General features: G+C 38.1%; 2 protein-coding genes across 5 annotated transcripts in view; one reads left to right on the top strand and one right to left on the bottom strand.

The window, feature by feature from the left end:
* Positions 1-21667, bottom strand: part of phkb (phosphorylase kinase, beta) — a 62905-nt gene extending 41238 nt beyond the window's left edge. For 2 of the 4 annotated variants that reach the window (XM_088412982.1, XM_088412981.1), the window contains exons 1-8: positions 21581-21652; positions 17896-17982; positions 11678-11816; positions 9772-9871; positions 6861-6968; positions 6574-6654; positions 2953-3068; positions 1771-1834 (exon numbers count right to left, since the gene is read on the bottom strand). In XM_088412982.1, the coding sequence (XP_088269108.1) occupies positions 1771-1834; positions 2953-3068; positions 6574-6654; positions 6861-6968; positions 9772-9871; positions 11678-11816; positions 17896-17982; positions 21581-21644 (759 nt within the window). In that variant the 5' untranslated portion in view covers positions 21645-21652. Of the gene's footprint in view, positions 1-1770; positions 1835-2952; positions 3069-6573; positions 6655-6860; positions 6969-9771; positions 9872-11677; positions 11817-17895; positions 17983-20286; positions 20411-21442; positions 21469-21580 lie in introns of those variants that run through there. The other 2 variants (XM_088412983.1, XM_088412984.1) reach the window with 2 other exon arrangements.
* A 385-nt stretch (positions 21668-22052) lies between these two features.
* The window catches only part of itfg1 (integrin alpha FG-GAP repeat containing 1), a 79338-nt gene continuing 77822 nt past the window's right edge, over positions 22053-23568 (top strand). The window contains exons 1-4 of the mRNA XM_088412482.1: positions 22053-22356; positions 22457-22541; positions 23196-23326; positions 23414-23471. Of these exons, the coding sequence (XP_088268608.1) occupies positions 22179-22356; positions 22457-22541; positions 23196-23326; positions 23414-23471 (452 nt within the window). The 5' untranslated portion in view covers positions 22053-22178. The remainder of the gene's footprint in view (positions 22357-22456; positions 22542-23195; positions 23327-23413; positions 23472-23568) is intronic.

The raw sequence follows: 23568 nt of genomic DNA, 5'->3' as shown, positions 1-23568 counted from the left end.
TTGTTTTTATATAAGATTTTTGCTGAACAATTAAATTAGCAAAAAATAGCGCGAATTAAAAATGTGAATTCTTTTTTGACTGAAATATTCAAAAAAATATATACTCATGTTTAACTGAATAATAGAGAAACTCTAAATGACGTATTGCATAATAATAAACAATTTTGCTGTTTGACTGATGATAGCAACATGTACAAAGAAATACTTTGAAATGTTTTTGTGTTAATGAAAATTAAATTGATTTATAAATTATTATAAAGAAGCAAAAAATTCCACACATCTTTTATTATTGTTTTTATATAAGATTTTTGCTGAGCAATTAAATTAGCAAAAAATAGTGCTAATTAAAAATGTGAATTATTTTTTGACTGAAATATTCCAAAAAATATATACTCATGTTTAATTCAATAATAGAGAAAGTCTAAATGACGTATTGCATAATAATAAACAATTTTGCTGTTTGACTGATGATAGCAACATGTAAAAAAAATTCTTTGAAATGTTTTTGTGTTAATGAAAATTGAATTGATTTATAGATTATTATAAAGAAGAAAAAAATTCCACACATCTTTTATTATTGTTTTTATATAAGATTTTTGCTGAGCAATTAAATTGGCAAAAAATAGCGCTAATTAAAAATGTGAATTATTTTTTGACTGAAATATTCCCAAAAATATATACTCATGTTTAATTGAATAATAGAGAAACTCTAAATGACGTATTGCATAATAATAATAATAAGTATTAATAATGACTTAGAGGGGACGTCAAACCCATTCTTTTTCAAATTTTAGTTCTATGCAACCCCAGTAATCCAAACACGGTGTAATAATTTTGTGGATTCATCCATTTCAGGGGGGCGGCCATTTTATTACTTCCTGACGTCTAAAAATGACAATAACTGAGTCCTGAGCAACTTTAAAATTATTTGCAAAATGGCCGCCCTTGAGATAGATAAAAACGAGTGATTTTTGCTGCTTACTTTATATTCCACATCAACAACATAAATCACAATACAGTGTTTAAACTGGTTAGGGCAACTGGAACATATTTTTAAAAATTATTTTTTGGGGTTAACTTCTCAATTAATGCTGACTGGAAGAATTGTAAAAAAAAAATAAAAATAAAAATATAAAAATTGTGACGCTCCAGCGGTCTAACAGCTGAAGCAGAAGCTTTCCATGCTCTCATCTGGGATCAATTTCCATCAAAATGGGAGACGCAAAAGATCAGCAACAACAAAAAAAAATTAAAACCTCGCCTCGCATTCATGTCACACAAAGACAGAGGGAAAATGACAAATTCACACGCTGCAGTGAAACGTGATGATAGCGTCCGCTGCTGCGAGCCAGTCGGCTGGGAAATCATCATCGATAAACGTGCTTGAAATGGAAGCCATTAATGCGGTCCTATTTTTGTGTGTGGCCAGAATATAATAAGTTTTATGTAACCAGGCTGCATTAGTGGTGTGTACACCAGTAAATACATCGTGATACTTTACAGATACACGCATACAGTAGTATACAAATTTGCTCCATTAAAAGTGTCAACAAAAATTTTAGAAAATGACAAGCAAGAAAAAAACAACCGATTAACAACGCAACAGAATCAGACTTCCCCTTAAAATATGATGTGAAAATGGTACGCTAGCAATGAATGTTATACTGATGACAAATATGGAGTGTTACATGTATATACGGTCCATTAAATGAATACAGTAAATAAGGTACTATAGTGGTGTATTAAATATGATGTAAGTATGGTACAAACCTGATTTCCAAACAGGTTAAATCCATTGATGGCCTCCAGAGCAGCTTTAGCCAGGCCCACTGAGCTGCACAGAACATTTGAATTGTATTGTTATTAACGGTGATTAAGTTCTTTTTGGACAATAATTCTTTGTTTTACCACCTTCTATGATTTATTTGTTAATACATTTTTCACATTCCAAATGTATGTTTTAACAGAAAGTCAATTCTTTTTATACTTGTGCGATTAGGCACAATAATACCCCCCTTCATAATGCGGGTTATGTTCCATAAGAATACACCCCGGCAAGTGAAATTTGCATCATGGAAATATCCATTTCAAATAAGCATCTTTTAACGGCATTTGTGAACAAGTTTAGCAAATTACACAACCAAGTTATGTGTCCCCATTTATGTTTTTATTGGAAAGAAAAATATTAGGAAACTTAACTTCAGGGCTAAAAGAAGTTAATGACTTGGTTAGCTGTTATTTTGTAGTTGTTCCCAGCAGCGTTGAACAGAGTAACAGTTTGACTAGTTTCTTGACTGGAATTGTTTCTCTTGACTAGCAACACAAAAAAATCACACTGTAGTTCCAAAATCACCAGTTTAGGGTGCTAACAAATGACTTAATTACACCAACATTGACATCCGGCACCCGTTAAGGCTTGGGCTCTGTTATAACTGCCTCTAGCATTAATTAGCCGTTAGCTAGCAATGCTCGAGTGCTCGATATAGGCTGGCTTGAAAACATAAATGACTGTGCACACTTTGCTGTTCCTACTGATCACTTTTGAACAAACTATGCTGACTGAAATGAGCCAGGAAAATTCATCTCCTAGACCAAAGTTTATGGGAAGTGAGTTGTCTAAAATCTTATCTTTCTAGAGCGCAAAGTAGTGTGCTGCTAATCGCAGTTTAAATTTGTTCAAAAAAAAATGTTGATCATTAAAAATGTATAAAAGGTAGTCATTCATAATTGAGGGGAAATGTGTTATTTGGTCTTCTGTGGTTCTAATTGTTTTTCACCAAGCAAAAAACACAATCACAAATTTTTACTTTATAAAATGAACCTATAACCATCATGTTGTGGAAACGTAAAAAGCAGGATTGAAGAAGACTAGCATTCAATACGATTCGGCAAAATGTAGGCTGAAAAAACATGAATGTTTATTCACAGTCTTTAATTTGATTTCCAACTGACCTTGAATGCAGCTCGGTACTGCCGTTGTTGTACTTGCTCCCTCGCTCCCACATGCCGTAGTCGGGGACCCTATATGCTCGCTCCACACAGAACACCAAGTTCTGGATGAAAGACACCTGCAAAAAAATCAGAATGTTGTATTGGATGTGCTGTGATTCCCCTTTCATTACAAAGAATGCTTTGCAGGCCCGTGCAAATGTATTTGGACCCCCAAAAAACGGGGGAAATTTGACACCCCTGATCAAACATCACCAATGAAGAGGTAAAAGGTTCCATGGCCCTTGATGTGCCACGCCCATGTGCAATGTATGCCGTATGATTAGTGTAATTGCTCCACAGGCCATTTATTAATAACTGACACTCTGTACAATAGAAAGTGTCACTGAATCTAAAAATACTCCAGTACTCATAGTCACACATGGGCACATGTGCACACAAAATCTTTGACATGATAATCACAGACATACATGATAACCACTACTTTGCACAGCGGTAAGAAATGACAAAAAAAATCTAGAAGAAATATTGCATTATACACAACCAATACATTTGTACGACAAGGCGGAAAGTTGTTCGAGACATAGAGACCATAAAATGAAGCTTCATGAAGCACCTGTGTTGTTTTTTTTGTTTTGTTTTTTTTTTACTCCTCTAAATGGTGCTCTTATTTTAAAACTGAACATTAGTGCAGAGAAAATGTAATAATTCAGCCCTGACTCGCATCAACAGTGCCATCTAGAGGAGTCATAAAGTATTACAAGTGCTTCATGAAGCTTTGTTTACCCATCAAAACCTAGACTTACTACTATATTGTGATTTTATAATGGATGGCATGTGCTGGAGGGAATTGAGACTGCGGTGATTCAGGGTTATACAAATCAAATTTGTTTGATTGATTGATTTAACTGGGAGCTGAAAGAAACAAATGCATGATGGAGTAGCAACCCCGGACAGCGTATATTGCTGTGGCCCAGCAGGTATTCACCAGAACGTCTGGATTACTCACTCCAGGTGTGTCTGTACAGCAAAACAAAATAACAATGAAAACGAAAGAGGAGAATCGAAAAGTTTCTCAAACGCTCTGAATCATTGAAAAGTGTGTTTGTGTATGTGAGCGTGTGTACTTGAATGATTGGAGATGTAATCTAAAATGACAAAGCTGCAGGGAGAAGCAGAAAAAAAAGGAGTCGGCGAGAAAGAAGGTGTTTTGTTTTGGGATTCACTAATAAGGCACTGAGCTACAGCATCTTTATTGAATCGGTGCATTATTTCCAACCTAGTTCCTTCCTGGTCTCTACTCAATGGATACATTTCTGGTTATCTGGTCTAGTGTGCAAAATAGGGGTATTATGAATAAAAGAAAGAAGCCATCATTGTAATTGTTACACAGATCTTTAGCTATTATTCAGTTTGAATAACTGTCAAGAAAAACAATCATGGAAAATTATATGATGCATAAATTGTATTTTTTTTCTCTTTTTTTTCAACCCTAGGGCTTTTTCTAGTTGTTCTGTTGAAAGCAGCTGAGGAGGTGTTTTGTCTTCTTGTTTTGGGCTTTGACAATAAGATTGACGGATAAAAGGGGATTAAGTGTTAAGTATCTTAATGGCATCTTAATGGATGGCACACACGCGCGCATACGTGCAGACACACACAACATCTGGCAGAAGGTCAACAAATGCATCTTCAGAGGATACGCGACGGCTTTCCCGCACACGCCAAAAAATAAAAAAATAATAAAAAGGAAACCAAAACACTGCAATGCAGGCTCCACTTGTAGGAAACTAACCAATTGGTCAAACTTATTTTACACTTCGTTTATCGAGTTAGGTATTCAAAAAATTAATTTAGGGGTCAATATAACTTCGGAGTGCATAAAATCACAATTTTTAATACATTAGCATAATAGTAATAATTCAATCGTTCTAAAATAATGTTAAGCTTTACTCAATCGCTGCTAGCTTAGTTAAAACTGATTTTGGATTTATGTAGCTGTCAATGATGATGAATGTGCTAACTTATTTTACAGTTCGTTTACCGATTTAGGTATTCAATAAATTAATTCAGGGGTAAACATAACTTCAGAGTGCATAAAATCACAATTTTTAACACATTAGCACATAGGTGTCAAACTCCAGTCCTCGAGGGCCGGTATGCTGCATGTTTTGCGGTTTTCTCACCCTAACTAAGCTCATTCAAATGATTAGTTCATTAACAAGAGCTTGAATCAGGTGTGTTTGAGAGAGAGGATTCAAAAACATGCAGGATACCGGCCCTCGAGGACTGGAGTTCGACACCTATGCATTAGCACAATAGTAATAATTCAATTGCTTTGAAAAAAAGTCACCAGGGAGCTGAAATTTCACCCAGTTGGTGACAAGACGTCAAATTTTAACATGGCACGACCACTTAGTTCTCACACTACCGTGAGTTTGCCATACCTTTGCTAAATACCATGAGAGTTATGTGGAATAAAATGACAAATATTAATTCTACACAAGTTTAACTGCTACTTTTGTGACTCAGCTTGTTACATCAAGTGGCAGTGCGTCACTTGTCTGGAAAATTTGGTGGTGTGTGAGTTTTTTAATGTGGGTTTCGAACCAGCGGGGTCACTGATCGAGAATGGTGCTAATCAAAGCTGAGCACTTTGTTAAGGCAGAATTAATGACACAGCTGTCACATTGGCTTGTGTCCTTGTATCTTCTTAGCAGTCACTGTTTTTTAAGCGACGACTCCTATTTAAAGCACTGGCTCATTAAATCCTCGCGAGTGCTGCCCAAATGTAAATAAGTGTCACATCCGTGACGAGGCTTCGGTTTGCATTCATGCCCAAAGTCATTTTGACCAGGCGCAAGCATCAAAACCAAAACACAAACTGTATACAGAGGCATTGAATTTTGTTGTAAACCAAAACAGCAGCACCAAAAAAAAAGTACACTTCAGACTTGTAAACACCTAATGAGCCGTAAATGTAATTATTTCAGTTTATAGACGCAATAGATCACTTTAAATAGCCACCTGCTTGAGGACAATTGAACACTACTGCTAACTCGATCAGCAGCACCAAAGACAAGACAAATAAACCTGCCTAACAAAGACAACTTCCCCAATAATTTATCCTACTGAGACCCAGCCTATTTGTTTGAGTCCACTGCTGTGTCCATTTTGTCCCAGCAACACAGCAAAGTTAATTGCATTCCACACAAACACATGAGATATCATTGGAAAGACCAGGATGTTCTCTACTGAGCATACTAGGACTTTGTAGGGTAGCTCAAATGAGTTAAAAAAAAATAGACTAAAAAAGCATGTTCCCTTTAAGGGCTATAGTAGGTCTTAAGAGATGTAAATACTGCACTTTCCACACTATAAGGTGCACCCAAAAGGCTTGAATCTTTTCAAAAGCTGACAGTGTACCTTATAATCCAGTGCGCCTTACATAGTGCATAAACTCACACCCTGTTTGAAATTTTTATACCCTTTATATACTATATCTACACCATCATTCCCCATTGACATGTAAGATCTCGCTGCCGAGCACATTTGAAAGCTGTTGCTAGCCAAAGAAGCAGCATGGTACAGTAAATAGCAGGTAAACAGCCTGAGGCGAGTGCATACCTCGTCAGTGTTGTAGATTATCTGCAGGCCGGAGCAGATCATCTCCACCAGGTAGAGGAGGAACAGGGAAACGGCATCGATCTGCGTTGAGCACATAAAACTCAGGCGCTTAACATTTCTGGAGATGTTGACGTTTGCGATGGAAAAACAAAGCTCTCATTTCAGTCTGCCACAAAGTGTCAAATAGCATCATCATAGAAAAGCACCACTTTAACATGGCTTTTCTCATGGCTTCCAAAGATTTTGTCTTCAGACAGCAATTAAGGTCGCGTCTTTATGCAACTGACCTGCAGGTGGTGGTATTGGTCGTAGGTATGGATCTCGTCACCCGTGTCCACGTTGAACATGGAATGCAGACATTTGGAGGGGCTGGGGTCCTGCTTGAACTGCTCCACCTATACACACAAACAGGATCTCTGTGTGAAAGGATCCTTGCGTGAAAGGAATCGCTGTGTGAATGGGACTTGGTTATGTGACGGATCTACAGTATCTCCATAAGCAAGGAATCTCAGAATGAACTGGCTTGCTAAATGAAAGGTATCCGTGCGTAAAAAAGAACTCTGTGTGAAAGGTTCCAAAGCATTAAAATATGTCAATGTAGAGGGACTCTCTGATTTCCGAAATGAAACAAGTCGCTGTGTGACTTTGAGTGAAAGTGATTTCTGAACGAAAGATCTCAGTGAGAGATCCCTCAGAGAAAGGGATCCCCGCGCATCTCTTTTAAAGGGATTTCGACGCCATACTCATCTCTTCTCCTTTCAAGCACGACAGAGTAAAATGTTGGTTGTTTTGTTTTTTTTAGCTTATTGGCCAAGAAGTGCAATGAGACAGAGGAGAGAATACGCTACCAGTCAAGCCGCTGTATTATAGACGAATGCGAGAAAGCCAGCCAATGCTTCAAAATAAACTGTAAGACATTAAGAAATATATGACACGGGCCTTGGTATGCTTTTATTTTGACGTTCTTCCCAGAAGCAAGGTTGCAACAATGGAAATATGTATATGATGAGACGTACGCAAAAAAGCGCTGCCTGTCAAGTCGCTGTATTATAGTAAAAAAAAAAAAACAAGCAGTGAGAGCAAAAAAAAAAGGTTTGGGAACCCGCTACCTTTTGTAATTAATTGGAATTTCAAATGTAAATTCTGCTTGTTTACATGTTCAGCTACAGGCTCCACGACCTTCGACCTCTGAGGGCCGCTACTCTGAGGGCAACTCCGGGCCTCTATGTACCCCGACTAAAGCCAAGGGACGGAAACAAGAAAGGATAACAGTACAGTTACTGTTTAAAGTTTAATAATTTAACATTTAAGTAAATATGTGTACAACAGTCATCTTTGTCGCAAATATGTGGGGGGGGGGGGGGTCTTACTACAAGATAACATTGTAGAGCAATTTTAGCCGTTCTGCCGAAAAGTTAACAAGGTTAGACTCTGACGACAGCAAAGCTATCAAATCATGACGTGGATAATGGTGAGATTTTTTAGCTTTGATACCAGCAAAATCATGAGAATAACACGAGTAAAAAAAAATGTATAAGTGTAATATAATGAAGATTTTTTTTTATTCCAGGGGGCGCTACCCTATCACATGTGTGTGTTGGAGAGAGAAAGAGGGAAGTGCGCACGTGTGTGTGTGTGGTGGCGACATGAAATCACAGCTGGGCCGCCAGCCATTCCCTCTGTCACAAAGAGTTATAAATAATTGGGCCTATGTCCCACTTTTACCTCATTTGTTTCCCCTCTTGCTAGCTCCTGCCTTCATCAGAGCGGCCACTTTTTCATTCTCCATCTTTTTTTCTTTTGCGAGTGCCACCATATTGCCTCCTTCAACTCCCACTACCTGCCTGTTATTCTTTTTTTCAAGGTGAAAATGTTTCCCCTCAGCCAAGGAAAATCAGTGATTAGTTTCTAATTTAATTTTTTTTTCTGCAACCAATATTACTTAGAAAATAATTGCACTCATTTCAAACGTTTTCTTACAATTGAGGTTAACAAGATCAAAAAGTGCCCATTTCTGCATGATAGTTTGATTATTGACAGTTTAGACAGCGTTGAAGATCTGCTGATAAAATTAAAATCGCAGCTACCCCTTTTTGAGAACCGTTGGTTTACGCTATATTCCTGCCCTCAAAAAAATATAATAAAAAAAAAAAATCCCCAAATATAGGACGCACCTGTGTACAGGAAGCACCCTTAATTTTAGAATCAAATTCTGGTATTTTCCATGTTACCGTGTATAGGGTGCACCAACAATTTGGCGATGTAAAAACAATAGTGAAACAGAATAAATCTCATCTTTATAAATTCTTCATATTTTCTTGTGCTCTTATCCCTAAGTAATATATTTGCTGTGGGTGAAGTGCGTTTTAAATTTCCCACATTGTGAGCAGTCAGTTTATTCTTTTCCTCGCAACGCATAATGAGTTCAATTTACCATCAACACCGGAAGATGCGCACCACCCGTGTTTCACTTTAAACTTTCACTTTAAACTCTTCATGTCCTACCCCTATTCGTCACTTCCAACAGAAAATATTAATTGTATTTTATTGTACTGAAAAATTCAAGTTATTTGCAATTCTTCATTTGGAAACAATCCAAATAAATAACACAGTAAAACGAGAGAAACAGACAAAACAACAAAGAAAAACAAGAGCAAAAATCTAAACAAAACAATTCATGCGTGTGTGTTAGCATATGCCAAAACACCGAAAGTAATAAACGAGTCAAATGGAATACTTTGCAGCGCTCTCTAAATGGTGCATACGGCTTGCCACTCGCAAATGAGTCAGTTGGAGACATCCTAAGTTTTTACATGACCGTTTTAGTAAGACGGACTGGGACGTTGGTTCAGTCTGCTCACTTCTTTTATCGAAAACAATGCCGTAACAACCTCAGCTAACATGAGCTGCTGTTAGCTGCAACAGGCACCGGCTTTCAATTTCTAGCTCGTCCCGTTACGATAATTATTGTCAGTAAGAATACGGCTGATAAAAATGCACATCTGTGGATCAATCTTCCTCAATCTTCCGGTGAAATAATAATAATGATCGTATATAGGACACACCCATACTTTTGACGCTTCATTTTGGGGAAAAAAAAGTGTGCCTTATATTTGGAGAATTACGGTATTTGTGATTATCAAAGAGAGTTTTTGATCCACTAATCACAAAACTGCAACAATATGGATTAGCACTGACCTTATGAGCCTGCCTCATGTAGCAATAGAGGATTCCTCTCATGCACTTAATGGCTGAGTGCTCCAGTTCGTGGGTGCGCCCCATGTCGTCATCGATGCGTCTGCAGCCCAAATAATAAGTTACAGTTGGTATTCACTTTGGATTTTTGAAACCCAACTAAGAAGTTGCAACATGTCTCGCGAGTGGAGATAGATTGCGGTACAGTCTACCTCGCAAATTGCAAGTTAACTTTTTCTATGAAGAAAACACGTCAAACCGACACGCGTACCTTAAGTTGAGAACTCGATCAGATTTTGTGGGCGTTTGCGAGCTTTAGATGGCAGGAAAACATGGCGTATGTTCATTATAATGCAATTGAACTGGGTGAATGAAATCAAGTTATTCTGTGATACACAACACACAGCAGAGCAAGTAACGCCACTCTGTGAGCCTGTCAGATGAAAATCATCTTAATTAAATCCCAGTGACTGTTCTAATAGGAGGCGGCCGTGACTGACGGCTCGGGATCCGCCGCCAGTCAGAACGCTCTATTTTTAACGCCCCTCACTTTCCATCTCCCTTCCTTATTTTCTCCCTCTTCCTTTTCTTTATCACATCTTCATTCACTCCCGTCCAAGTCTTCATGGCTCTCTGAGTTTGTTTGTGTCCTCATCTGTCCCAAATAAAACAGCCAATCAAAGAGGAGTGCAGCCACAGAGAGCATGAACACTTGGGAAAGTGCCTCAGAAAGGGGAGGGGGCAACACAAAGTTGTCCTGTTCACCATATGCATTTTTTTTTTTACTTACTTTAACCTTTCCGGACCTTAACTTACTTAATGAATTACTTAGCTATTTATATGCCCCATGTATGCCCCACCCCTGATCATCTCATCAGCAATGTCATCAAAAACCTGATAATGATCATTTGAATCAGGTGTTTTGGAGGACACATATCAAAAATATGCCGATTAAATACTGAACTAATCAATTATTTTGGGTAGTTAAATATTAAATTAACTTTTACTCTAAGTACTAAACTACTTTTTGATTACTTTGGGTACGAAAGTTGTCAATTACTTTTCATACTTTTAATAATTACTTTATTAAAGTAACCAATTACTTTATCAAGGTCAGCAATTACTTTAGTAGTTTAGGAACTAAAGTAATAATCAATTACTTTAGTACTGTATGACTGAAGTCATTATTTACTCAAAGTAAATGCATTCATTGTGAGACAGTTTTAGAACCCGAGAACCAAAAAAGATCCAAACACAAATTTTGGAATTTTGGAAAATATAAACATACCGTATTTGTCGGACTATAGAACACACCAGATTAGAAGACACACCAACAAATGTTTAAAAGAATATCTATATCCAAAGATTGTAACATCACATAATTATGCAGAAATGTTTTTTTTTTATTTGAATCTTTTTCAAACTGCCTAATTACAGCAACATCCTATTTTCCAAACACTGAATATGTGTGTATGTTTACAAATAAGAGCAGCACCAACACAGCTTGAGTTTACCTGCACATTTTGATATAAGAGCAGCGCCAACATATTTTCAACATAATAGATGCACTCTGACATTACAATTTGCACCAACACAATAGTAAGATGCCTGATTGTGTTTATGAGCGGAAAGTGCCCCCTGGTGGCGAGTAAAATAGAAATCCACACTCCAAATCAACACTTCAATCATGCCTTCTTCTGTCCCCTTTTATTTTCTGGGAGACTGCCCTCTGGTGGCTTGTAAAAAAACTGCAAATACGCCGCACTGTACTATGACAGCAGGTTTCAAAACATGAGAAAAAAGTAGTGGCTTATAGTCCAAAAATTTTTTTACAATTGAGAATAGCTAAATACATTTACTATCCCTTAAGAGTTATGTTGGAAAGAATCTTAGGCCCCGTGATACTGACCGGTATGCTAAGGCCAGCGCCCAGGCTCCCGCCGCACAGTACAGGGAGTCCCGCACCTTTGCTTCTTTGCATGTGGAGCAAGTCTTTACGGGGAAGAGGCCGGTAGTGGGGCTCTGGTAGTTGAGTATGGTGGTCTTGACTGGCAAGAGACAGGAAAAAAAAACGAAAAAACAAGAGGAAGTCACGCGAAGAGGCACAGCTGATGATGAAACATGCATGAAGGTGATTTACTCAAATTTGTCACCCTCGACCTTTTTTTTGCATCTCAATCAACACGCTACACACATACACTTGTGGGAAGAAAAGCTAATGAATTTTAATCTCCAAGTAGAAATCACGATCAAAATCAGATCTTAGTTATACCTGTGAAAATGTCTGCAAGCGAGACTTTCAGAATTTTGCCAACTGAGCTTCTCTGCAAAATATGGCTGTGATGGATATGATTGAAATGAACAATTTAACACATTTAGACACATGAGGAGAGTGATAATATTAATATTCTGAAAGATAGCGGAACTATCAGTGCTTTAAAATAGTAGCAGTGGGTTGTTCATTTGATTTTCAGCCATTGGAAAAGTCGTTTCAATAAATCGTTAAATAAACGGGAGTTCAATAACTCTGTTTTAATGCTTTTGTCAATTTTCTGTTGCGTTTAAAGCACGTTTTCTAGATATCCCACTTTTTTTTTTCTTTAATGAGGTGCATTAAACAAACGCTCCATCCATTTGCTCCTTTTATTAAATGTTACAACCCTTTGCGGCCCTTGAGCCAAAAACTTGTACCCCCCCCCCCACCTTTTTCGAGACGATTATGATTTAAATCATAATCAAAGTAATAAACACAACAAACATTTTTTAAAGTTTTGTTTCAATAAATCCTGAGCAAAATGTTCAAAAAAAGGGAGGTCAACCTAAAAATTTTCACAATTAAAATAATATATTCTATGCGCCCCAATAAGTAAAAAAAAAGGGGGGGGGGCATTCTTATTAATTGTTTATGGAATTTGAATTCCATAGCATCACACTTGCTCAAGGTTGTGCCGGGATTGGTCGTTACCTGAACCCTAAGCAAACCTGATGTCATTTTCAATGGACAGCAAATGGCAAGATGGCCACACCCTCCCATGGTTAAAAAACGGGGATTTTTCTCCTCATCCGCATTCCACGAATGCAATCTTCATCAGAACGCTGTGTTTTGACTAGGGAGGCTGCAGGGAGCAATATTTTCTTGTGTTGACCTCCCGTTTAAATCAGTTTGAATGCAAACTTTGAATTTGAACAGAAGAGCTTGCGTGCCAAAATGACACCCTCCATCAGCATAAGCAGAAATATTTCCCAGCCGGGCGTCTGACATCGTCATTTATGTATTGCACGCACACACACATGGAATTCGTACTACAGCAGAGGTGACTAATCTATCTGGGAGGGATCATGTCATTTTTCATCTCCGCATTAGGCGCCACAAATGGCAGGCGACATCCATTCTGCTGGTCGTTTGTTACACAGTCAGAGATAGTGAAGGATTTAGCCCAGCTGAGACATTTGACGGATGAACATATGGGCTCACAAAAGGTATAGAAGGTGTTTAAATCCACCCCTACGCATGTATTAACTGATTGAAATACACGTGAACATCCATCATCAAAATGGTTCGTGCTGTGCAGGATTCGTGGGAGGCAGAAGCAGCCCGTTGAAATAATGCCGCGACGGCAACAGTAAAAGATCTCTAAACTGGGGAGAAAAATAATATATAAAAAGACAAAAACGACACTGGTAAAAATCAAATAAATGTAAATCCTTCAAAAATTACAAAATGGGGCAATTTGAAATGATACTAGCATATATTCTTGAAACAACTATCATAAATAACCCAAAAGGTTGCGTGGATAAATAAATAAATACTCAGGATTGTTGGATACAGCCTTTTTCAGAACAAAATTTCATGAAATTCTATTCTTCAAATTAGCCATTTCTAGATCATAAAACACCTCGAAAAAAGTGTCCAATAGTACCGGTTGCCCTTGCGAGTACTGGTACCATAAAATTAGGCCGGGTGTTGGCCCGCTACGAAATTTGGTATTTGGTCCTCTATGAAAACAGACCAATAATCATTGTGTCTAACCAAATTGAACATTTTCAAACCTTTGCTTGTAATTTGGGAAACTATTATTTCCATTTTTGCCAATTTTCTGACGTTACGGATTTAATGATCAAGCAGAACATCAAAATAACAGTATTTTATTAGTAAATGATTGAAAATTAAAACATGTTTTTATTTTTTCTTTAAAGATTAATCAATTAATCAAATCAAAATAATTAAATCAAAATAATTCACGAGTTAACTCATTCAGTGCCGGCTTTTTCAAAACCTCCATTATCCCAATATTTGAAGTAAAAAAAAAAAAAAAAAAAAAAAAGATTCCTGGGGTTGAATGTTTGGATTCTGTAAAATATATACCGTATATGAGTCTTTGGAATTGGATGTGTTAAAATAAACAGTTGCAGCACAAAGAGTACAATTTCAAAGGATTAGTATGACTAACCAAAGCCTCACTGCCAACAATCCACTCATCCATCAACGCAATTTTAATGGAAATTTCACCAACATCAAAGCACATATTTTCCCCCCCTTCGGTTGTCTTCTTCAGTTCGTCTCCACATTTTCATCCCTCCCAACCCATCGTCTTTCATCGTCTTTGCATATCAGTCCCCCATGCGGCGGAATCGTCCATTCTAAACTATGCGACGGATGATTAAGTGCAACATTATCTTGATGGATGTCAAAAAGCTCTGGAAAAAAGTCGTTTTAATTTGATGTTTTGAGAACAAACTTCTTTTGTGTGTGTGTGTGTGTGTGTTTCCTCTTAATGCTGCTCATTTACGCGCCGTAATGACATGATGTGTGCTACTCGGATCATTCTGGAGGACATAAAGACGACATTAGCGCCTTTTTGTTCTCAGGGGACAAGCCGAGCCGGACACCATTCCGTGCTCACACATTTTACAAGGGGATATACCGGTTATATGGAAAATTAACTTGAAATTGTTTTTAGACAAACAAAAGCTTACCCATTAAGTGAACAAAACTAAGGCGATACTGATCTGGCAGTTTTCAGCAGTTATTATTTTTAGGTCCAATGAATGCATTTTAAACCATATATTTCCACTTGTTGTCAACTGACAAATGTGCATGAAATGTAGGAAATCAAGTTATCAAATTATACATACGTTTACTATGGATAAATAAATAAATAAATATAGAGAGATACGACTCCTGGGCGGGAGTAGATTACTCCTTCCATCATTGGTCCCGGAACCAATCGCGTCTTGTCGGAGGGTCCGTCTCCCGCATGAAACACACACACACACACTGTTAGGTAGACACGAAGTAAGAGGAGGAGAAAGCAGCACTGCAGAGCCTTGTGAATCTCTTAAATGAATTTCTTTTTGTGGTAACTTGGAATTTCAAGTGTAAACTCTGATTGTTATCATGTTTGGTCAGCTACAAGCTTCACTCTAATTCACAGGTGTCGAACTCCAGTCCTCGAGGGCCGATATCCTACATGTTTTCAAACCTTTTCCCTCAAAAACACCTGATTCAAATGATTGGGATCATTTTGAAGCTCCTGCAGAGCTTGCTAATGAGCTAATCATTTGAATCAGGTGTGTTGGGGAAAGAAAACTGGAAAACATGCAGGATGCCGGCCCTCGAGGACTGGACTTCGACACCAATTAGTTCTACTAATTAGAGTCTAATTAGACTATCAGGCGCCGCTAATATATAGCCGTGAATATAAGTCTGTGTGAAACTACAGTTAAAGGGACGGAAAGGGATAACAGTACAATTACTGGTACTGCTGTAGTTCGACGTCTGAGGAGTGCCCGTGGCAAGTGTTTTTATATTTAACTCATCTGTCTGGTATGCAGCAACATTTGCAACTTTGCAACATAGCTTTTTTTTTTTTTTAAATAAAAAATACTGGCTACGCTCCTGCCTACATAATTCAATGTTGACCTGTGGAAGAGACTACTTCGCTTCTCCCCAATGAGCCCCACAAAATGAGTTTTAAAACACCATCATTATAATGGAAGCAGACATGATGAGTTAATCGCAGTTGAAGCATTGTGGACAATTTTGTAGAGCAACATCAAAGCCTCACGCAGAAAAGGGGAAAATACAACGAGTTTGATTTGTCATTGTCGTCCTGCCTCAGCGCCCGCCGCAGTGAGTAAAGAGCAGGTAGCATATATTGGCAGATTGGTCTGGGTGCCTGCGATAACGACGTTGGCTTTGTTCCCTCTGCTGGAATTGGACGGGCATTTCCTCGAACAGCTACCCGACAACAATTAAATAACGCCGAGACTTTCCGCGCACATTTCCGCGCATCGCATCACCTGTTGGACTCCAAGTTACAATAATTACCCCGCGTTGTTTCACACTGTGAACGCAATGCAGCAACTATCAGGCCAAAACAGAAACCACACAGGAAGAAAATCCAATGAAATCTTTCATTTCTTTCTCTGGTATTCTAATTATTATTGCATGTGTGGATTATGATTCAAGCAGGAAAATCCAGTTTTGTTTTGTTTTTTTAAACCCATCTTGAAAATGGCATCCCAGTTACTCACTGTCAATCACTGCTCACCTGTTTTGTCATTTTTCTTTCGTTTGATCATGTGACTTTCACAAGCTGAGCACTGAATAACTGTGCTCCTTTTCAGTTGACAGCATCTGACAAAATGGACGCCCCCGTAAAATGGATAAAAATAGGTGGATTTTGCTGCTAAATAATATTCCACAAACTCAATATTTATCATATCCATCCTCAGGTAAATGATATGCACAACCTCCCCAAAAAAAATCTACATGATCAAAGACATTTAGACACTTGAATGAGCTTTAATCATACGAAATGGAAATGTACAGTACTTTCTTTTCTCAGATAAACTACTTGCACGGTCACCATGTAACATCCCCGCCATCCCTTTGGGCCCATAAAACCAATGCTGTGTTTCATGGAACACCAGCACAGGAAAAAGCACTTTGGTCGCGAAATTGTCTTTAATCGATGCTCTTCCTGCTGAGGACACGTTTTCTCGGCTGTAGCACACAAGAACACACTTACCTGAGACACTTTCCGAACACACACGCACACAAACACATAAATGGCTGGAATTGTGAGGGCATCCATTGATATCATGTATTTCCAAGCTCCTAACCCAGGGTTGGGCAAACCTTTTCAATTGAGGGCCGTAAAGGGTTCTAAAATTTGACCAAATAGCCACTTCAGGAGTGTTTTGAGAATCCACCTCATAAGAGAAAAAAATGAGTGATATCTAGAAAACATGTGCTTTAATTTCAAGAGTTCCATGTATAGCTATTTATAGAAATGACTCTTCCAAAATTAAATGAACAAAACACTTTTTTAAATAGACAACAGCTACTATTTTAAAGCATTGATATTGCCACTATCCTTCAAATATTAAGACAACACTGCACTATATAGCACAAAATGTTTTCTGTAATCTATATTGTTTATGTGTATGTCTGTATTTGGTACATGCAGCATCCACTTCAACCTGCGGGCCTGGAAGGGGGTTCCTCCCACTTGTGGTCCCTTCTGAAGGTTTCCGATTTTCCCCTAATTGGGGTTTTTGAGTTTTTCCTTCCCCTTCTGGGAGCTTTGACAGGGGACGCTGTTGTGTACCTTACACTGAAAAGATGTCTCGACTTCTTTTTTCGAAAGAGGTCTCACCCCTTTTCATCTGTGAAGCCCTTTGAGACTTTGATGATTTTTGACTGATTGATTGATGAACAGTATAACTCTCCTCCTGATTTATCATTTTTTCAAGTTCAAAAAGAGGGATTAAAAAGTTTAACAGCCCGCTAACTTTAACCGTCAGAAACAATTGCGTAACGTGGATGAAACCAATTCAAAACTACACTCAAAAAAGCAAGTCATCTCTCTCAAAAAAACAAATGTCCTCTTCCCCAAAATGTCCTCACTGTGTAGGTAGAATACTCAAAGCGGTTCTCGCAAGTATAGAACCCACGCGCACACACTCAATAGGAATGTGTCAGATGGAATCATAAACTCAATGGTCCAGCTGTATTTTGCAGGGCTATTGTGTGTTTTGTGGAGCCCCCACTTATCTGTCATTTTTTACACCGCTCCTATGGTGTCGCCCGGTATGCTGATAAAAGATAAATGTACTTACCGGCGTTGTAGTGGCGGTCCAGCTTCTCCCACAGGGGCTCATCCTCACGGTGTAGGATGGACAGCTTGAGGGGCTCATAGATGGATCCTAAGAGAGGGCACAAGTGTTAACTCTTTCCATCGTTTTTGTCCAGAAGCTACGGGAGCCCCGTTGACCTTGCTTAAAAGTTCAATTTCCTACAACAGCTACGAGAGTTTTGATAATATGAATTTTGCGATTGCCAGAAAAGTTAATAAAGGTTTCATGGTAGCCCAGACAATGTTATAATTTATTTTCTGTCCTTTTATGATTTCCTGGGAAATTGGATTCTGTCTTCTGCAGATTTTTTTGAATCATGAACTTTGAGTACAACATATTGCAGTGGTTCTCAACCTAAATTTTTAATGATCTACCCATGCAAAAAAAAAAAAAAAAAAAGACTTGTTTTGCCTGAAATGTTAAATTCTAAAACTACATTTCGAGTGGTATCCAAAGGTGGGCAATTGGGCATATTAAAATTTTTTGCTGGTGCGTCATTCATCAATCGTTAGCGCCCTGGACCCATTTCCGTTATCGTCTTTTTTTTTTTGGTCAAACCAAACTTGAAATCGTCAATCTGTCAGCCCGCCATTTTGTTTTCCCCATGCTTCCGTCGTCACTTGGCCACAGGTGGGCATTTTCCAAATTCATTCATTTTTCCTTACTCGTACTTCGATTGTTGTTCGTCGGCAAAATGCTGGTATTGCTGCGAAATCAGAGTGACTAATAACAATGTCCATCTGTATAAAACCTAAGAAAATAAAGGCCTTCGCTGAAAGACACAATTCAGCAATAGGATGCTTGATGTTCCAAATCATTTGCTCTTCATTTGAAAATAAAAAAGTACTGTTCCTGAATTAAGTAATAATAAATTTCATTTCTGGGCAGCACAATGCCACATTGGTTAGCAAGTCCACCTTGCAGTTCTGAGGTCCCTGGTGGACTTCCTGTGTGAAGTTGGCATGTTCTCTCCAATCCTGTGTATGTTTCCTCCGGGTGCTCCGGTTTCCTCACACAATCGCATAAAAAAGCATGGCATGTATATTGGACACTCCGAACTGCCCTTAGGTGTGTTTGTGAGTTTGAGTGGTCGTTTTTCTGTGTGCCCTGCGATTGGGTGACAACCAGTTCGGGGTCTACCCTGCCTATTGGCAGCTGGGATAGGCACCACCAAGCCGGTGACCCTTATAAGGACAAGCAGTAAAGAAAATGAATGGATGGATAAAATAGATTTGTTGATGCCAGCGGAAAACCTGTTAATATCCAAGGTACCTTCTGAAGTTCCTTCATGTACCCTCAGGGGTACTCCTACCGCCATTTGACTACCATTGTTCTATAGGTTGGTTCCGTATGTGATCCATCAGTGGGAGAAGAGTTTGAGGGAATCCCCTCAAGTCTCTTGACTTTTTTTTTTCTCCCCCCCCCACATCTTCAGACTCGTCTCGGTGTCTCGGTGATTTGCATTTTAATAGACCTGACCTCAGGTCAACACCACAAGGTAGTGAACATTTCACATTCCCTCTGAAATTAGCATAATTTCCATCATATTAAAAGTTTCAGGGGATGGGGACAAAGGGGAGAGATGAAGCTCTTTTGAAGAGTGTCGATGTGAATTTTAACATTCAAATTTTACTTTCGAACATGGAATTATTCGGGTATGCCTGTTCTACTATAATCACATGACTCAATTAACCATGCTGCCTCTTTATGAATTTTAAAGACAGTTTGGTGCAATATTACAGTGATTTACTGACTGTTAGGTAACTATTGCATTCATTAGTGGTGAGACACTACATGTACAGAATTTGTATTCAGTTCTGTTTTACTTAGTAGGTGAAATGACTTGAAACAAACATTTGGCAAAAGAGGCACAATTTAGCAATCAGGTGGTTACTGCTCCAGTGAATTTGCTCTTAATTTGAAAAGAAAACTGAAATGTCTTTAAAAAAAGTTTTAATTAGATTTGCGGATACCTGCAAAAACTCTTGTTAAAATCTCACCTACCCCCATTTGAGAACCACTGCTTTATTCAATTGCAGAAACTTCTAAGCAGCAAAAATGATTATTCTCTTTTGTTAAATACTTTTTTTTAAAATAAAAATAAATAAATGTGAAACGTTATCCCTCATAAATGAAAGAAGATCAGATGAAAGCGTACTTGGCTGCTAATTTTTACACTTGAAGGAAACAAGTACTCCAGGGACCCAACTATTGTTAGAAAAACTTTCCCTTTTACATACAGTAAAGTCTCATTCAATAGTACAATAATTAAAATTACAATTGCACTTTTGGAGGTGGAACTTCACTCGTCCCAGTACACATTTTTTTCCCGAATTATTTGTTTTCATTCGTGGATCTACACCTGCTACTTACCCAGTCTTTGGACTTTCTGAGGAGACCGCTTTATCCCAGCCATTTTCAAAAGTTGAAATTAAGGCCAATCGTCTCTCTCTGTCTCTCTCTCGCTCTCTCTCTCCCTCTCAGCTAAATCAAAAATCTACAGCAGGAGGCAGTTAGTAGCACACATTAAGATTCAGACACATGCATGAATTAACATTGAATTACATGATTATGATGTTATCATTTGGAAAGCATGCAAAATGTCCGGGAAATAAACATGTTACATCACTAGCACATTATAAATTCAGAAGATTTTGAGTTAAAAGTATTTTCATTCAAATGTTTACAATACAACAGCACTGCAATGACATCACAATGGAATTGTTTGAGGTGCCAATTCCAAAAACAAAAATGAAAAATGTATTCAAAGAGGTTTTTTATGTTCTGAAAAAGTCTGTGACCTCAATTCAGGTGAATTAAATGGCCCATTTTTGGAAAGATGTTTTTTTTTTTGATGGACTGCAAAGTGTTGTTGTACCGTATAGTAAATCAATGATCCATTTATTGTTCTTATCTCTTGTACAGCAATCAGGTGGGACAGCGGCCTAGTGATTGTGCTTTTTGATGAGTTTTATTGCAAAATCGTCTTGTTCCACAAGATGCTCCAACATGCTTGACATCACTACCTCTACCATCACTGTAGTTCAATCATAGACAAGTTGGTGTTAAAAGTTGTTTCAAAACCAAAAGCTAAACAGCCTTGCGAAACATCACGTAATCGATGACATGAATCTGTCTTGAATATTGCTGATATTCTGTCAATCCCAAATCAGGATCCTCCCAAAAATGTAATATTAGCAGAGGTAAAAGTTTGTGCAACTTGAGCATGTATCGGATGGCGTTCAGAATGTTGACTCAAATTTCATTCAGGGCAAATTTTGCCTCCGATGTTGTTGTTGTTTTCCTAGAAAGTAAAGCAAACAGGTCGAAGAGTAATCTGTCAGAGTGTTGTATGTCTCTGCTCGTTGGTGTTGCGAAATCTTCCTGTTTCTCATAGTGCATCAACATGCATCACACACGTATTTGTAGCCAGGCTCATTTATCTATCAGGCTAATTTAACTACGGCAAAAAAAAGCGAGAGGGTCTCGAAATAGCTCTCCCAAAATGCTGTACATAAAAACCTCTGACCTTTCACGCTTGGACCAGTCAGCGTATCCACTGCAAATCCAACCGCCCGGCGTTAAAAACATGTCACCGGCACGCAGACACAGACAAGAAGGTGGAAATTCGTAATATGAAGATAAGGTAAAAAAGGGTAAATCTGACCTGATCTTTTCGACCGTGCTTTAAATTCCAACAATTTCCAACCGACATCAGCCAAGCTCGCCATGGTTGCAACAGCACTCAAGTTCTAACGTGTATACAAGAGGCTTCTCGTATGCACTTTCAAAATAAATAATATGAACTTTTTTCTTTCAAATAGTCAATCTTTAAAATAAAAACATAGAGTAATATTAACTTGTTTTCAATTAAAAATAATTTAATTTGTATTTTAACCTTTAAAATTTATTTTTTGAATTAAAGTCAGCAATCGTAACTTTTATTTTAAAAGACTATTTAAAATATCCGGTCACAGTGAGCCTAACACTGCTGTTGAACTGCTGCTAGCAACTGTCAAACTACACATGCACGACACTGTCAGAAATGCGGAAATGAAAATGAACCACGATTTCACCTAAATAAAACAATTTATTGTATGTATTTCTAATTATTAATATATATAAACACAGTTTAAATGTAATAACACATTGGTTTCCATTTGATGTCAGGTTCAGCGTAAAAACGCAACATTTTTTTTCTTGCCGTAAAGTAGTGTGCCGAAAGACGACCAGTGTTGTTGTCAATAAGCATCGCTACCTCCGAAATGTCTTCATCACGTTGGACTGTTTTGGTGTTTTTCTTCGGATTTGTCGCCAGGCACCACACGCTTGCCCTCCAGGATGTCACGCCTGACCTATTCGGTGCTCAAAACAACGGCACGGTGGCGGCTTTTGGCGACTTTGACGCCGACAAGCAGACTGACATCTTCATCATCAGGGAGAGTACGTACACTAGCTATGATAATGTCATGTTCTCGCGCTGTATTTTGTTTATTGCTCTTACATATTGGCTCTCTGACATTGTCTCTTTGTTTTATTTTAGAGTCTGAGCTCGTTATTTTCTTGGCTGACTCCAAAGCTCCTTACTTCAAGCCCAAGGTGCACATTTCAAAAGGCATCTTACCAAGGTGAGTTTTCATTGTTGACACTTAAAACCCCAACGGCGAAAATATACGTCGATTCGTGTAATGTTTTGGATCACATCCCTTGCGAATAGCCAGATTTTACGGAGACTGATTAAAAAAATACACACGCAAACATTTAACTCATTAAATCCCAAAGACATATTTTTACGTTTTTCAAGAGTCCAGACATTCATTATACAATATTTAATTTTTAGAATTGTATTCTAGTTTTGGCTGAGGCTAAATAATAAAAATTATTCTTCGGGATTGAATGAGTTGATTACTTTCAAGTGCATCTCACAATAGTACACAGACTATTCATTTTTGTTTACTGCAGTGGACATTTATTTTTTTTGTCCATATATTTGATCTCTTTGGGGCTGCCCTACTAAGTCCCAGTGTGCACAGTAGAAGACATCCTGGCCTTTCCAATTATATCTTAGTCTTTGGGAATTAAGCATTTACCTTTGACGTCTTGCGTAGACGAGAGGACGTAGCTTGATTTGGGGGAAAAATACACTGAAAGTATGAATACGCTTGCGTAAACTGCCCTTTTGCAACCAGTAAAAACTCCACTTACTAGTACTTTCCTCTGAGTTGTTTGATTAGTTCTATAGATTCTTCTATTTATTTACATTTTTAATGTGTTTTGTACAGTGACACCATCCTCACCAGTGTGGTACCCGGTGACTATGACGGAGATTCCCAGATGGATGTTCTCCTCACGGCTCAGAATAATCTAATGCCAACCTCGGTTTTCATTTTTTGGGGTGACAACCAGACATTAGGTACATGTATGTAAAACTCTAGGGCTGAGGAAGAGGCCCTTACAATTTGCTGGGAAATAAGATAAATATATTTTTGGCTTTCTCCAGATATGACTGGCTGGCTCACGCTGACTAAGACATTTTTGGATCAACCTTTGGTGATGGAGTAAGTATTAATGTTATGAAGATGTCGTTCACTTTCATTTTTTCCATTCATAGTCGTACACAATCTCTTTAATGCTGACAAATCTATCCTTTCTTGT

This window comes from Hippichthys cyanospilos, chromosome 4, assembly GCF_059441005.1.
Source record: "Hippichthys cyanospilos isolate Australia breed blue-spotted pipefish chromosome 4, RoL_Hcya_1.0, whole genome shotgun sequence".
Classification (NCBI taxonomy): domain Eukaryota; kingdom Metazoa; phylum Chordata; class Actinopteri; order Syngnathiformes; family Syngnathidae; genus Hippichthys; species Hippichthys cyanospilos.
The sequence above is the reverse complement of the archived record's forward strand: the minus strand, read 5'-3'. Positions and strand labels throughout refer to the sequence as shown.